Source organism: Lepisma saccharinum, chromosome 17 (genome assembly GCF_977018435.1).
Source record: "Lepisma saccharinum chromosome 17, izLepSacc3.1, whole genome shotgun sequence".
NCBI lineage: Eukaryota > Metazoa > Arthropoda > Insecta > Zygentoma > Lepismatidae > Lepisma > Lepisma saccharinum.
In genome coordinates, this window is record NC_139245.1 from 38,171,908 (window position 1) to 38,189,519 (window position 17,612).

At 38.0% G+C, this 17,612-nt stretch overlaps 1 protein-coding gene across 1 annotated transcript in view; it reads right to left on the reverse strand.

The window, feature by feature from the left end:
- The window catches only part of LOC146001273 (metabotropic glycine receptor), a 981,963-nt gene that overhangs the window by 193,685 nt on the left and 770,666 nt on the right, over window positions 1-17,612 (reverse strand). The window contains exon 7 of the mRNA XM_083138577.1: window positions 1,472-1,581. Within this exon, the coding sequence (XP_082994703.1) occupies window positions 1,472-1,581 (110 nt within the window). The remainder of the gene's footprint in view (window positions 1-1,471; window positions 1,582-17,612) is intronic.

Sequence of the window (17,612 nt, forward strand, 5' to 3'; positions counted from 1 at the left end):
AAAACCTTGGGACGAGAAGTCCCCGCGCAACTTTCCCTTCTTCCCTCCACCTCGGGCCATAAGGAAGCATGGTCAACTCTCCCCCTCCCCTACTCGCGGGGGTACGGTGCACATGACTCGCGGGTCTGCGCAGGTTGTTTTGCTCGTGGTTCCACTATAGTAGTTCGGATCACACTTTAAACTGTAGGTCCAGTCCACTGTAGCTCTAACACTCAAGTGTTAGAATTAAACAAAATTTAGAAGAAAATAAACCAGAAATTATTTTATTCACATTTTATATATTTTCAAAAATTATATTTGTATTTTTGTTAATTGGTGTCGCATTTCTACCACTTTTGGCTAATAGTAACGTTGAGGATGAGGTATAAGATGAATTGATGAAGCGACACTCACGAAGGATGCTAATGCCCAGACGAACCAAGGATATTCAGTGGCGAATATTTTAAAAATAAGTCCACTTGCCCAGTAAAACTAAATTCAAATTCTACCCTTGTAATGGCAAAGTGTAATATATTTGAGCTACACTATTAAAAACTGGCCTATTTATATTTAAACTATTGCATATCGTATGACGTGCGGTTACAGAACTTTTATCTTTACACAAAGCTATGACATGCCAGTTGCTCAATTATCACCTTCTTGCCTAGAATCAAATTCCAATCATGAAAATTATTGTACATAAAACATAAAGGTGTATGCTCAGAGGAAGTAAATTTACTTTTCCTAGATGGCAATGAGCTTGTACATCGTGGAGAAAGAATGAATTCGAACATGGAGTGTGTTACGGAGAAGAATAATTCATGAATTTCATCAATATTTCATCAAAATTCGTTAGGCGGTTGTCGAGATTGAAATTGAAATTTTTGGAAAGTAGAATTTAGATAAAAGTTTCAATTTTCCAGATTCATAATTTTTACTGGGGAAGACATCAACTTTTGGTTGGGACAAGTTCTGAGTAAAAGTTGCCATGAAGTTCGGAAACGCACTATGAAAGATCCAGGTAGAGATAATTTCCCGTGGCAGTTGTCAAGGAGACAAAGTGCAGTTACACTGGACCAGGTCCGGATTTAAGTGTCACGAGGGGCCATTAAAGGCTAAATCAGCAAATACCAGCCAATTCTCCGGTGACGAGAGATCGCCGGGACAGTCAGAAGTTAGTGGCCGAGAGAGTCGGAAGCGAGTAGCTTTAGTGTGTGTGCACCGTAGAGTGAGCCCTCTCGGAGGTTTGGGCCGTGCCCAACGTAAGACGCCCTCCGCAGGTCAGCACCGCGGGAACATCAACAGGTACAGTGATGACGACTGGTCCTATTACGTATTATCAGTGCTTAATTACCTTTTCATCCGGCGAAGGGCCGTAAACGTAACATAAGGATGGTATGATTCTTTTCGAAAACTTTGGAGATTTTTTCTAGAGTTGAAGCTTGTAAGAATACAGTTGTTACCAAAACGTACATACTTAAAACAGACTTACCTCCAAGTCTTCAGCATCAAAGCTCCGTAGGCCAAAGAGAAGCCGATCTCTCTCAACCACACCCGCAATGTACACGTGATAACATTAGGCCGTGGGTACATCACGATTATCTGGAAATACAAGAGCAACGTTGAAACATAAGGCACACGTGAGAAATCCAGAAGAAAGTTTGAGATTACAATCAAAGCTAAAGCATTGAGCATAATTAACAGAAATTCTTAGATATTTTCCTTACATTGGCTAGAAAATTATGATCACGGCCCTTCAGCACGTATTTTCACGAAACTTTTTCAAGATAATATTTATTTATTGAGAACATTTCAGATACAGCACATATGACCATTTATACGCTGAAATCTTGAATAATGTAAAGAACAAAATTAAAAATAACATTAAAATATTTACAAAAATAAATCAAAGATGGCACTATTTGATATTATTTTGCAGCATTTGTTCTGATGAAAGACCGACAGGCATATACAAGACGATCCAAGTACAAGAATTAACAAACAATTGAACACTTGAAACTTCAACATGTAACAGAAATCCAGACAAAAAAGCAGCTGTAATTTCTAAAATTTCTGTCTTCACGAACCTTGATAGTATTCTTCTCTCTATATGTTTTATGTACTAATCACCTTTTAGTAGGCATCTGTGAAAATATGCCAATGACTTGATTCGTTTTTGTTTGTTTGCTTTGACTATAACATGTACAAAGAAGTAAATGTGGTTTCCCTTTCATATTGGTATCGCTGGCTTCACTAGTGTACCTAGATACAATAATAGTGGCCTCTCCTCAATATTTACGTGATATTATGCACTCAACAACATGGTTTTCGTAAGTGTTAACGTAAACGACTCTGCAACACACACAAAAAATGATTTGGTTGAATTCACAATACACGTTTGGTTAAGCTATTTGGTAACTGTGAACAAGAACAACAACGACGACAAAATATTACCATTTACTAAAGTTGGTAATTTTTAACAATTTTTTTGTGATAACTATAAGCATATGTGTACGATTACTAAAGACCCTTCAGTACAGGTCAATAATAATTTGCTTGTCACCATTTTTAAACAAATTTTTGGTTGCCAGAAACTGCTTTTGGTTATTTCAAACTTTTTCCTCTGTGAAGAGTTAACAGTATTTTCGGTGGTTTTTGAAAAAGAGGTGCTGAAGAAAAATAAGAGGTGAGCGCAAGCACCCCTTCGCACCACTCCTGGTATTAAGTGTCAAGAACCCGAAGAATATCAAGATTTTTATTTTTTTAGGTTACAATAGTAGCAGGTTACTGAAATAAGGTTATAGAAAAGAGTATGGTGAATCTAACGGGAATCGAACCCAGTACCTTTGGCAAGTGAAACCTGTGCATTACCCCGGAGCCATCGAGACACTTGGAAGTCCGACAATACCTTTGCCTCGCACTTAGAAATCTTCGAAACTTTGAAGAGCTTTTTCTCGGAAATGTCTGGCTAGTGTATATCAGTACCCATGAGGTACCTTTCCGCTGCACGAAGTCTCGTCCCAAACTCAATTTAAACAAGCCGTGCGCTCTCCTTGCAAGACAACACTCAGCACACAACGTGTCGAGACTTGCCTTGCCCCTGCCTGTTTCTGTGGGTAGCCGCTTGGTGGCGTGCGTAGCTACTACTGATGGGTCATGGCAGTTCCTTTTCGGGAAGCAGTTCACCGGAGCTCGCTCACCGAAAGGAAGCGTTCACTGGAAGTCATTCAAAGGAACTACGAGGCCACGGAGCATGCTTTGCTCTCGGACGAGGCAGTTCCTTTTAGAAAGGCAGTTCACTGGAGCTTCCTCGTTGAAGAAGTCGTTCACAGGAGGAGCTACCATACCAACACAGCTCGAAGTTGGTTTCGTTGGGTGGAGGAGGGGATGTGGGAGACTGCTTCTGGAGTGGGTGAAAATAATTAGAGGGGAGGAATCCGCCTTCTCGCACATATTAAACAGCTATAGGAAACAATGTATCGACTGACCGACCGAGGTTCGGGAGCTGCTTTCAGGGTGGGGGTGAATGAAAATACATTTTAATGGATAATTGAACTTTAGCGGACAAAAAGTCCTCATCGGAAAGGAAAATTTGGACAAATTATATTCTCCCCTCTTCCTTTCCAAAAATGAATTCCTACCCCTTGTTGTCGCAGTGCATTACAGCGCCTGGTGATAGATGAGGAAAAATAATTGTAAATATTTTAAACATGGACGTTCGCTGTATTTTTTCCAGGGAAGGGCAAACAAGGTATTTTTCCAAGGTGTCAAACGAGGCATATTTTTTCCCAAAATAGTATAATCTCCTTAAAAATACTTCAGTTTGAAGTTAGCATGCACCTGTAACGCCCTTCTAATAATTAACAAATTGAGATTGAAATGAAATTATACGTATGTGTAAAATGTACAAATTTTAGGTTGAAATTTATTTTCTATTGTAGGCGTTGCCCCTCCCCACCTTTTCAGACTTTCATGCAATTAAATGACTACACGGTCAAACCAACACCCGTAAGAGAATGGAAGAGAGGACGCTAAACCTTTGAACTACGAAGAATAGCATTCGTATTTTTCAAGCTCTTTCCGCCTCCCCACTTTTACTTTGAGATAATGGAAGAGCACGGAAACGGAACATTTGATATGATGATCTCATATCTATCAAGTTCCTTCTACAGTTCCTTGCAATGCGAGTTGCGAAAAAATGCCACAAAAAGGGTTAAAGGTAAATTACTTGCCCATCCCTCCCTCATTGTTGAACTTCTGCAGCATTACTGTAAACAGAGTTGAAAGCATAGCTACGCGGAAAACCGCCACTATCAACAATCGGCAACAAAAGACGGGACCTCGCGCTCTCGATGGTTCGTAGGAGTGAGTCATCGACTGTGAGCGTTGGCAACATACAAGCAAAGCTCACGACTTCCGAGGAAGTACCACGGGTCATGGCAGTTCCTTTTCGGGAAGCACTTCACCGGAGCTCGCTCACTCAAGCAGCCATTCAAAGGAACGAACGAACGACTCCTCCCGATGTTGGTTTCGTGCAGCTGAAGTGAAGAGAGTGGGGGAGGACTTGCTGGAGTTAGCTTGAGTGAAAAGGATTAGGGGAGGGAACTGCGCTTGCTACTCGACTTCCCACAAGAAAACCAGAGAACATACACAACAGTAAACAATACACGCAATGCTCACGCACGACTCCTGGAACGAGGAACTGCTCGTTCACTCTGAAGGAGCGAGCACTTCACAGTTCCCAAGAGGGAGTAGTTCAAAAGGAACGGTTCGTTCACGAACGACCCATCACTAGTAGCTACATATTGAATGGATACACTCATATACAGAGAGAGACAGGGGTAGAATGAAAGAGAGAGATAATAAATTAATGAGGGAAGAGAGAGAGAGAGAGAGCGAGAATGTATGTAGTGTGTGTGTGTGTGTCAGTGGCGGCGATTGGGTTTCAAAATCGGGGAGGGTGCAAGGTTCCAAAGCTGGGGGAGCAAAGACAGTATATTTCCCTCTACGTGCACGGTTTGTAACATCCACTAAGGCTTCACATTGGGTAGGAGGAACGTAGACCGGGGAATAGGGGGGCTTCAACCCCCAGAAATCTTGCAATATACCGGGTGGTTCAAAAGTCCCGGAACGTCGCATATCGTGAGAAATACACATCGAATCGGAAAACGAAAAAAATACGTGTTGAATAAGTGAAAGAAAGCTATTCAATGAGTCAAAACCTTTCAATAGAGTATATGGAAGGGGGAGTCTCACATGCAGATTCCGAATCTCCAATCGCTTTCACTCTAGCTCAATTAGGGCAGAGAAAATGTAAAATCGCCATATCTTCGTTCCTAATTGAGCTAGAAGGATGGTTGATAGCTCGTTGGACTAGGAAAGAAGTCCTCTTTCCGATTCTATAATACAAAATGGGGGCTTCCATTTAAAATTTCACAGTTGCCCTCGCCCCACCCCCAGGTGGCTGGGGGTGGGGAATCAAGTGTGATATCATTGAATAGCTTTCTTTCACTTATTAAACACGTATTTTTCGTTTTCCGATTCGATGTGTATTTCTCACGATATGTGACCGTTCCGGGACTTTTGGACCACCCGGTATAATTTTATTAGTGTATAATGCTAATTAATTTTACTTCCTTAGAAGGATTAAACATCTCGTATAATAAGTTGTCCCCCTCCCACTTCTTCGACTTTAGATGGCGACTCCTGATATGGCATGAGTCCTTCCCGAAATAAAATACTGGTTACACCTCTGCCTGGATAGTGATATTTCAGCTGAAAATATGACTTCAGTTCTTCTTGAAGAGTGTCAACAACTTGGTCTTTACATGAAAAAATTCAAAGGTCAGGTTTACGATGGTGCAAGTAATAGGAGTGGCAGATTTAATGGTATGCATTCACGAATAAAACAACAATACCACCATAAGAAACTGTTTTGGTACAGCAAGTAAAGTTTGTGTTTGTTTTTCAGAATAATACATGCAGTGGTGAAACACTGAACAACAATATGTTGCATTGTGTACCAAATAGTAGGAAAAAAAAACTAATGCCAGCGCGTGAAATACGATTTCTAGAAAAACATGATTAACTTCGCGTTTTTCAACCTTATTAATACACCTCGGATTTTTATGTAATATAAAAGTACAAAATATGTACATAAATATGTAACAATAATTTATAAAATATGTACCTCGATATGTATTATCGAAAGGATATGTAGCTAAATATGTAGTATTAAAGAATATGTAATATTAATAATAATCGAGTATCCAAGCACTTTCAAGAATTCTGCTAATGTTTATTTTATTTAAACATATTCAACATCATTTTAAGGACAAAAGTTGTACAAATTAAAATTTGAATTAAATTTAAAATATGTATAAAATTTATAAACTCAAGAAAGCAAAGCAACATGCACATTTTTAACAAACCGATTTTGTCACCTATTAATTAATTTTCACATCGCAAATTATTGTAGAATATTTAAATATATAAAAGAGATCCTAGTAACTCTCGAAACAAATTGTAAAGAAGAGCTTCTACAGAAAGAACAATCGAATAAAACATATAGCTACTTTTGTACTTTTTGTGCAAGTGAAGGGAACATATTGTGTAACTCGCTATGCATAGGAAAGTAGCTTTCTTGTCCACCAATGCCAAGTTTATAGGTGCTTTGCCTTAAACTGAAAGTGAAACGAAAGTGAAACTCCAGCATCTTTCGATAAATAACAGTTCCCGTATTTCTTTTCTTTCTTCAGCCTGTATTTCGACTTGGCAGTAAATTTTAGGTGACCGCAAGCACTACGCATCTAATTGATTAGAAAATATGACATCACATGTGCTACAAATTTTGTTCATAATGTTTCAGAGATCGAAAATATAGGGAAAAGGATCAAGGTAGGAAACAATTATGGAAATATGTTCTTTTATGGAAAGTAAATTAGCAAATATGTAAAATATGTAATATACTGGCAAATATGAAAAAATATGTACCATAAAACCTATGCAAAATCATGTCAGTTACATAATTCGTTGACATTTTCCTGTTTAAGGTATGTACCTAGATAGGAATAGAATATGCAAATACATACAATTCTGGGTTCTACTTATTTATTATGTGGAGCTGTCCGCGTAAATCATCACAAGCAGGTGATCTTCAAGTCGCAGTCTTAATTGCACTATTTATCTGTGAAAAGCTTTTCAGTTTTACTGTACAGTTTTCAAAGTATCGTATCATTCTATGAATGATTGGATCGAACCTGCCACTTCCAATAGATTTATGGGTGATGTAGCTAATCATCATTCATCCTCCTTAATGATGAGAGCGCTTGTCATAACGACAAGTTGGCTGCTTGGCAGCAAAAGGCACAACTGAAATAGAATACCTTACAAACAACTAGAAATGGCAAATAGTCACTCGTTGGATTTTATAACTTTCGAACCTGAATCATACATGGTAAGGATTAGGATAAATACCTGTCTAGACTTACAATAGATGATCAAATCTGTAGCGAAGTGTAAAATTAAACTGTTCTTTCTCCAGGCTTCTCAGTTAGTTGGTCTCAGTCAGGGTGGCTACTCTCAAAAGACCTGTTCCCTGTTTCCAATCAAATCCTCTAAAACCCCTGTCAGTCGAGACTTCCTCCACGCTGATACGTGAGTTTTTCCCTTCCTATACTTGTAAACAGGTTACTACCTGTTTATCTGATGAAACTCTGTAACCTCCATACATCAGGAATTCTACACACACACTTGACTAAGCGTAACTAAAATGCCTCAGAGGAACAGGCAGCTGGTGTAAACAAGTGAACGTCCCTTGGTGAATTAAGCTTCTAGAGAAATTTTAAATAAAAATAAAGATTAATCCTATGGATTGATAAGGTATTTAGAGCCCTCTTCACGATTAGGCCTCTGCTCTTTCTTGTGCAAGAGACGTCATAGAACAGTTTCAGGGACTTCGGGAGATTTCAGATAAAGAGTTCATCCAAATATTTCAAACTGCTTCTGAAAGGTGTTAACAGATATTCCATTCTGAAATTGTGATTTCAAGAATAACAAATAACACAAAAAACGAGATAACCATCCTTGTATTATTACGGAGGAATATTTCCACAGCATTGTTTTCATTCCTTTTGGCGGTGGCTTAATAAGTAATCTGACAAACAGATTTCTCAATACTCACGATGTTTTGTCATCATTGCTGCCATAAAAATACTTCTCCACGGCATGTAGATAAATCACATTAATAGGAGAGTAGTAGACACGCTGTAGTAAATGTCATAAATACTTTATGGGGCTTATGACGTGATCGAGGGGAGCGGACGTGCCATTGGCCTTGGTGAAAGGCATCCCGGGTTGGACCTCCCAAAAGTTTATTTCAGGATACGCTCCTGTGTGTGTGTGTGTGTGTGTGTGTGTGCACGTAAGAGAAAGAGGAAGACCGATAAAAGGGTAGACAAACTAGATGTTTGAGTTTGTTTAAGTATTATTTTAAGTCCACTTATATGCATAGATGGGCTACTCTGGACTGTACAACCAACGGCAAAAGAAACAGTAGGCGAATTGTACATCAACATTTTCATTCAGTCTGTTTTCTACAATGATGATGATGAATTGAAAAAGAAAACGTCAATAAGTAGAGAACATCTCCTTCACACCAACAGAAAACCATATTTTAAAACAACACAGGAAGTAGAATAAAAAGAATGAAAGTAGTGTGGGACAATTTGGCGACTATCATCTTAGCCGTTGGTTTTACCTACAATTTAAAGTGGGGGCCCAAAACCATGTGCCTCCAGTGGGTATCGAATCTGGAACCCTTTCATGACAAGGTAACGGTGAGAAACAGAGACAGAAGGATAGAATGAATGTGAATGTGTTGTGAACGTGCGAAACAGAGAGGAAGAGATTTTATGTAATTTTTGTTGCCTTTCTGCCTCATTTGGCTAATCGCGGCGATGAGGATGAGTGGTGATATATAATCATATCAGATATGATACTGATGAAAGGACACTAGGAAAGAAACCCATGCTCAGACCAGAACTTGAAACTGGGACCCCTGGCGTCGAGGCGGTGCTAATCACCAGCCGCGGAAGTCGGCTTAAAGTTGAATCCGAACCACTAGATGTCTCTACTGGGTATCGAATCCATGACACCTTCATTACAAGTGAACCGTGAGAGAGAAAAATATTGATTGATTGATTTGGTTTATTTTACTTCGCTTTTATTCCACTTTTTGGCTAATCGCGAAGATGAAGATGAGTGATGATACGATGAAATTGGTAAAGGGACAACTACAAAGAACACAAATTTCTAGGCCGATTTGATTTGATTTTTGGTATTTTAAGCCCAGTTTATGAACAGAATGATAATCGGGACTGGACCTACAGTTAAGTGCCTGCACCTGGTATGGAACCCTGGACCTTCATTACCAGGCGACAACGTTATCACTAGGCCATCGGGGAGGCCCCTGCGCATGCGGTGATTCGAACCCGGGACCCCTCACAATGAGCGAGAGTACGTTGTGAACATGCGAAACAGAGAAAGAGGAGGGAGGTAGAGAGATAGTAAAGACAGAAGTAGAGAGATGATGTGTGAGTGTGTGTGTCGCTATGTGAGAAAAACATGGAAAAGAAGAGAGGGAGAAAGGGAGAGGAGGGGGGATAGAACAAGAGAAAGAAAAACCAAAAGCAGAGAGGCGTTCATGCAAGAAGCCTTGTTCTTTGCCTCACTTGAATGGGAATCCGTAATCTTGCCTGCGAAACGAAATGCCTTAATGTCAGCAAGGCTTGAGAGAAGTATTGTTGGGAAATCCCCTTTTTTACCACCACTCTCTCGCTTCTTGCCCGAAAAAGTTTCATCCACGCTACGTTAAACTTTTCCAAAGGGTCTTCATTGCGTTGAAATAAACACTTCCTTTCTTGTAATTACAAGACCGTTAAATCTGCGGACGGGACAAAGTTGCGAACCAGACTCTGTAGCCGAGTGCAACGTAGCGAATTCTAGCTCTTCTTTCGCCGCAAACGGACTCATAGTGGTGGAAACTAAAGACGTTTTTTCTCGGTTCTAACAAAGCTCTCTAATTTCATTTAGCCACAACCAATGAAGCAGAACTTACGATACAATATATTAGATAAACTCAAATAAATTTCACGCGATTACGAATGGTAGAATAAAATTATGTAATTAGAGAAGTGTACGAGTTAAAAGATCGTTTAAGCTCTCCTGCAGACGAATGGATCTTATTTGCTTCTTTCTTTTTTTTAGTTTTTGTTTCAAGTTCACTTTTTGCACAGGTAGGCTAATCGTGACTATACCTACGGAGTCATACCACGTAAAATGTAAGGCTCTAGATATGAGATTGGAATAAAATATTCATAGTGAACTGATTTAATAGAATTACGAAGTGCTTTGTGGTGTCTCCTAACAAATTAAAAAAAAACTTGAGTATGATTACATACCCTGAATGCACGAAAAGCATTAACAAAGTGTGCTATGTGTGTAACACTAAAAATGTAGCAAAATTGGACTTTATTTGTCCATGAAGCACATCAACTATAGATGCTAGTAGTTTTTTCTGGTGAAGCATACAAATTGATTGAATTGTCGTTTTAAGTCCACTTTATGCACAGTAAGCCTAATCGGGACTGGACCTACAGTTTAAAGGGGATCCTAACCACTGTGTGCCTCAACCGGATATCGAACGAAGGACCACAAGGCGACGACGTTACAACTGCGCAATCGATGAGGCTCTACTAGACGAATGGTGACGACATTTTCTCTGAATATTTACACCGCGAATTCTGGATGAGCCTAATTTATTCGTGTAGTGTATCAAAAGGTTTTATATGCTGCACACTGATAAATCAATTCTTACGCACCATTTACGAGAATTGAATTAAGTTTATTGAATATGCAACGCTGTAAAAACCCCTGAACAACGAACAACATTACAAATTAACATGCCGACAGCGTACATGTAAATTAGACATGTTTTGTTAGCATATCAAGGAATAATATAATATGAAACTGGTGTGTAAATATGCAAAAACACATTTTTACAGTTATGTTATTCTCTAGCACACTAGTTATATTCAGAAACTATAATAATATATATGTATGCATGTAGTCAGTTTCTATGCGAGATAAGCCATAATGTAGAACGACAATTTCACAGTAACAAGTTCAAATTATACCAAGGGGAAATAGTTACAATTTGCGGGGTCTACACTACTAAAACCTTGTATGTACACTAAACTTCGTATGACTGAAATAACAGCCACAATGACAACTAATCAGCTTTCATATCCATGACAATCTGTCACCAATAGCCAATTAATCATTTGATTCGTTGGTTGAGACTTGTCGACATGGTAGCCACAGACGACGAACCAACGCAACAGCCTGAGAGAGGAATTACATGCGGTCAATCTTTTCTCTTTGGCTAAAGCTCTGTGTCGTGGTCCTTGTTCAAAATGTTAAAGTGAATGTGCTGTGAGGTGACGATTAATGAACAAATTATTATAAATATAGTTTAATAACTGGAATAGCAGTAATACATGAGCCCATGTGTGCAGGACTGAAGCTTGTAACCTACCTGGTAATTGTTACAAGAACTGACTACTGTTTCAGTTTAATTATTCTGTATACATATAGTAAAACGTCTCCTAACGGGCACCTCTGAATAGCGGACACCTCTAAATTACGGACATTTTTAAATTCCCCGTCAGAATACATGGGGTTACATCGTACTCCAGTTGGACAACAGTCGTCAGAAAGTTAGTCCACTACCCTTTTGTCGGGAACATGAGAATCTTTGCAAATCATCAGGGCTTGCTGGGTAGAAAAGAAACACAACACAGTATTCAAAGTTAAACGCAGTTTTATAATCACTTATATTTCCTATCGTATGTGGACTTACAAGCAAGGCACAGATTTGCTTACGTTTCTGCCTGAAGAGGAACAATTCTATAGCATATTAAATCACATCACAATCACTAAACACACTTGCATATAGAATTAACGTTGGACAAGACAAACGTAAATACACGAAAGTTTCTGTACTTAATTATTATTCCGAGTATAGCCAGAATGAAACGAAAATAGTTACTAATTACATTATTCGGGCATTCCATTAACAGTTACCACGTTTCTGTTGATTTCTCACCTTCACCTGTTTTCTAACTGAGTCTGTCGTCAGGTGAGAAACATTCAGGTTGGTTCACTTCCTCTGCTGAGTGAGAAAGTGACGTCAACACGAACACATTATGACGTATTTATAAACATATATACAAGTTCCAACCACAACTGTATCAATCTAACTATAGTTGTCTGTGACAACTTGCACATTATTTAAAGTAACAAACATTTTAAAAATCTTAACTTCTTACAAATATAAAACCTTAAACTCTCAGGTTCGTTACAGGGTTTAATGGCAATATTACTTCTCAATAACGGACATTCTTAATAACGGACGCGGACACTGAAAACTACCTCCCCAACACAAATAAAACTTCTTAATAACGGACAGCCTGAAAGAAAACGGTCGCAATTACTGGAATTCGACACAACGATGGCCAGTATTTCGAACTAGCGCGCATTATTTCATGATACACCGAACGTATTTCTCTTTAAAAGTTCAGACAGTAGACAGTATTCTTTGTGGTTATCTTGAGAAGTGTGTGTCACTTCTGCTACGATGTCGCAGAAACGCAAACGACTGACTTTAAAGGAAAAAGTTGAAGTCATCAACGTCTACGAGAAAGAGAAACTTAGTGTTCGAGACAAAGTACGTACTGTAATATGTTTGTAACATCGTACATTTGTTTCTGAAAGCGGACACTCCTTAATAACGGACATTTATTTTTCAGAAGTTTTAATGTATTATGTTTAATTGTTCAGTGTTTATATTATTTATGATAGTGGAAACTTATTGCATTATGTTAGCACACATTTAACTGTAATATATCTTGCAAAGAGCACCGAGTTCTCTATGGTGCCGATAGAGGCGAGTGTGTGGTATTCCAGTGCTCAGTCTGTCAGCTCAGCTGTAGAACTAAAGTGATGATTTTAACCACTTTGTTATCGCAATTGTCAATGAAATTGTCTATATTGTAAGGAACTACCTTAATTTGCGTTGCATTTCTGCCTCGCTGGCCTAATTTGTGACGGTTAAGAGAGACTCATGAAGTACCGTGCAAGTCCAAGTCGGGACTCGAACTCCGAACTTTCGATGGACGAAATCGAGTAGACTACTAAAAGCGCTCGGTCACGGCAGCAATATGAAGTATATCCATGTATATCCAATGTATACCCATTACAATCATGATGTAGTCCCAAAACGTTCATAGGGTATACGGTGAAATGGATGAAATCAATTAACTTTACAAAACAATGTAATCCATATTAGAATATTGTTGATGATGACAGGCACGTATCTAGAAATGCATTTCGAGGGGGGGAGGTCCGCCCAACTGTCTCAATAATAATAAAAATATAATTAGAATAAGTATATTAAGTTAGATTAAATTAATATTAATTAAATATGTAAATTAATATATATTGCATTGTTATTATTACATGAATAGGGAAAAAGATGGTAAAATAATATATATATATACCAGCTTGTGTTACGTGTAGTTAAGATCGCCAAAATTCTTATAAAACCAGCTGCCCTGGCAAGGAAATTAATGTCAAATAGATAAATAATTGAATATTTATTGAATAACAATAAAGGAGTTAGAATCAAATGTAATAGGCAAAAATAATGGTACGGTGATAACTTTTAATTTCCTATTATAATTGACGAAAAGTAAAGTTGCAGATTGATATTGTATGCATAATATCATAAGTAGTAAAGTAGTAGGCATAAATCTTTGGAACTGTCCTTCAAAGCCATATGAGCCAAATTTCTTGCGTTCCAATAAGTTCAGCAGAAATGAATAACCATTGATTACATAACAACTGCTAACAATTATATTTTGATTATTTAATTTACTTGGTAGGGTCTCAGTTCTTAGGGGGGGGGGTCCCGACCCCATGGACCCCCTAAATACGTCCTTGGATGATGATGTATACATATAATTGATATAAAAGAAATTACAATCGAGAAGGCTTTTTTTAAACAAAGAAAATTGGAACTTGTATTTTAATTGTTGTAAAGGTAACTAGAGTATTTTAGGGGCTACGCTACAGAATTTATTGCATTTAATTAATAAATAATACTGTTATTAGCTGTATTGATGCTACTAATTTAAAAAAATGAACAGACCAAAGCAACAATTCTCTTTTTTTCTTGTTTTGTTATAAAACTGAAATGCAACAGACCTCAGTTGTGGCGCTTATCCATAAAATATAGTCCAGTTGGGTTTACTCGATACTTCGAAATCTCAAGTTATGTTAAGTCAAACTTCTACATTGGTTTGGATAAGAAAAAGCATGTCTCATATTACTTAAGATCTGGTCGAAGAGACCAAGCTAGCAAAGGTTGTAATAAAATTAACTATGCACAATTTTTACAAAATTATTATAACAATCAAATGATGGTGATAACATGCTGACATTCATCGTGTGTTCACACCCTCTCCCCTTTCCAACATCGTTCCCGATCACGTGTAATAAGTGCGTCGCATTGTAGCAGAAGTTAGGATTTTTAAGACCTGAAAATCACCAAAATATGCAAAATAAAATATGCTCTTATGACCTAAAATTGTACAAAATATGCACTATAATTTGAAAAATATGCCCTTATAACTGGACTGTTTCAAACATCAATATCTAACTGCTGAGATATTTTCACATATGTACTAATTTTAGTTGACTTTATGGACCATGAGTTACAATGCACAATGAATACTTTCTGTAAATTTTAAAATTAAAAATTAAAAAGATTTAGCTACAGTCCAAAAAAAAGATACATCTCTAGTAAACATGGGAGTAAGAACGAATCCACTTCGAAAATGACTGTACGTTTCTTGAAAATGCAAAAATATGCTGAATATGACCGAAAATCCATCAAAATATGTTATATCACGCAAAAATGGCCAAATATGCCAAAATATGCCATTAAAAAGCGCCTTAACTTAATTAGTTTCTTCATAATATGAATTTCTATATGCTTGGGGAACACATCACCTTTACCAAAAAAAATATGCAAAGTCATGAAAATCCTAGCCGTACTAATCAGTAAGGTCAACCAAAAGGTGCACGGCCTTATACGAGGTGGTATCAAAAAGTTTCGAGGCTAGCTCAGTTTACAAGAAAGTACTTTATTTATCTACGTAAACACACTATCAGCTTCAAAATAGTCCCCTTGCACAGCGAAACGGCGCTCCCAGCGTTCCTGTCACTTCTGGAATGTGTCCTGGAAGTCTTCTTTTCGAAGCGTGTGTAGCACCTTCTGCGATTCGAGCTGGATCTTTGCAATGGAGTCAAAACGGCCACCTTTGAGCTGGATTTTCATCTTCAGGAAGAGGGTCAAGTCCACAGGAGCCAAATCTGCTTCCGTATGACACACCGACAATGGCAGCAATTTTATGGATTGTTCTCCGACGATCTTCATGAGCAAGTTGCCGAATGGTTTCAACATTGTCGGGGGTTCCGCTCGTTGAAGGTTTTCCTGATATCTCTTCGTCTTCTAGTGTCTTGAAGCGTGTGTGCTACTCAAAACACCTTGATCGACTCATTGCAGCATCACCGTAAACATGCCGAATCATGTCCAGCTTCTGTGTGGCAGATTTGCCCAGTTTCACGTTCACTCTTTGCTACAACTTGCTGTCAATGAAATTGCAGACGTGGTAATGCACGTGGTGACAATGGCACCAGTCTCACAGCTCCCGATGTACACAGGACGATGTCACTTGGCACACTGACGTATCAAGGTCTGTGCTCCCTGTGACTGTGCATGCAGCCTTGTGCTGTCATCTGTTGGCGTGTTACAGAACTAGTCTCGAAACTTTTTGATACCACCTCGTACGTCGTACACCCTCACTCGACTACAGCCCTGATTAAAAAACGATTTCAACGTTTGTTTAGAGCGTGTGAAGAAATCGATATAAAAACGATCAATACATAATGACTTACGTTCCAAAGACACAAAAGTGGATATTTTGAATATCGAAAGTGACAGATGATTTCAACAATAACGCACCAACCATCGCTGCATCTCATTACCTTTTGTCTCGAAAGCACTCTGATAACAATTTGAGACTTCGCTTTCAAAAGCATCAACTTCAAATGCTAATCTATTTCTTTCACCTCTCCACGAGTCTCTTCCGACTTCCAGTATGGTGGTGAAAGATGATGTAATGAATGGTAAGCCGAAACACGAGAGACTTGCGAGCAGAGAAAAACCCGGCCAGTCTCCACCAACCGCAGGGATTAGAAGAGAAACATCCAGTGCCCCGTTAATGAGATAAAAGATAAATATGCATATATGCGAACACCAGCCTTCCGACTGAACTTCGCTGACGTCCACGCAGCAGTGTTGCAATCTTTTTCAGTAAAAATGAAACATATCTAAGGAATTTTGGAAAACACCTCTCCGAGTGGCGAGATGTAGAGACCAGTGCAACAGTTACCTGTCTTTAAAAAAACAACTTAATGGTACGTTGTTCTTTTATTGCATTACATGGGCAATGTCTACTCGAAAAGAAATACGATGCAGACAGGTTGTGAGATGGAGCAGGGGTATCCCCCAAAATACACCCATATTTTCATCCCTACCAGAAACGATTTTATATTACCCATAAATAATACAAATTTAATTGCAAAAATATTTCCAATTAAATTTTCAAATGCATCGCAAATAACTGTTGCAAAATTGAGTGTCCACTTTATTATCAAAAAATTCCCAATAACCAATAGTTTAATTGCAAAAAATATTTACAATTAAAATTTCAAATGCATCGCAAATAACTTGCAAAATTAAGTGTCCACCTTATTATCAAAATGGTCTCAATAACCAATAGCATAATTGTAAAAAATATTTACAATTAAATTTTCAAATGTATCGCAAATAACTTAAAATTAAGTGTCCACCTTATTATCAAAATGGTCTCAATAACCAATAGTTTAATTGTAAAATATATTTCCAATTCAATTTTAAAATGCATCGCAAATAACTGTTGCAAAATTGAGTGTATCCACCTTATTATAAAAAAAATCTCAATAACCAATATTTTAATTATTTATTATTATTATTATGCAATAATAAATTGTATACAAACGTTTATAAAGTGGGAAATATGATATTCGTTGTACAACAAAGGTGTACGAACTGTTCTCGGTAACTGTTACATAAAGATCCATCAATTTTAAATGAAATTCCAATTTTTGCTATGGAAAAGGTTGAATTAGTTGTAGAAAATAATATGATTGGAAACCTTGTTGCCAAATGCAACAATAATTTGTAGAAAGTAATAAAACAAACACTATAAATCAATAGTGCCACATTTAACGACCGGGAAAGATGTGTGTGTATAATGTTCTTAAAACTCTTTGTTATTAACATTTCACATGACACAGACACACATTAATGGATTCTATTTTTAAGTTCAAGGGTGGGTACGGTCGTTGGAAGTGGAATAGTAGGGGTAGGGAGAAGGTGGCATTGTACAGTCATGGACACTTCTGGG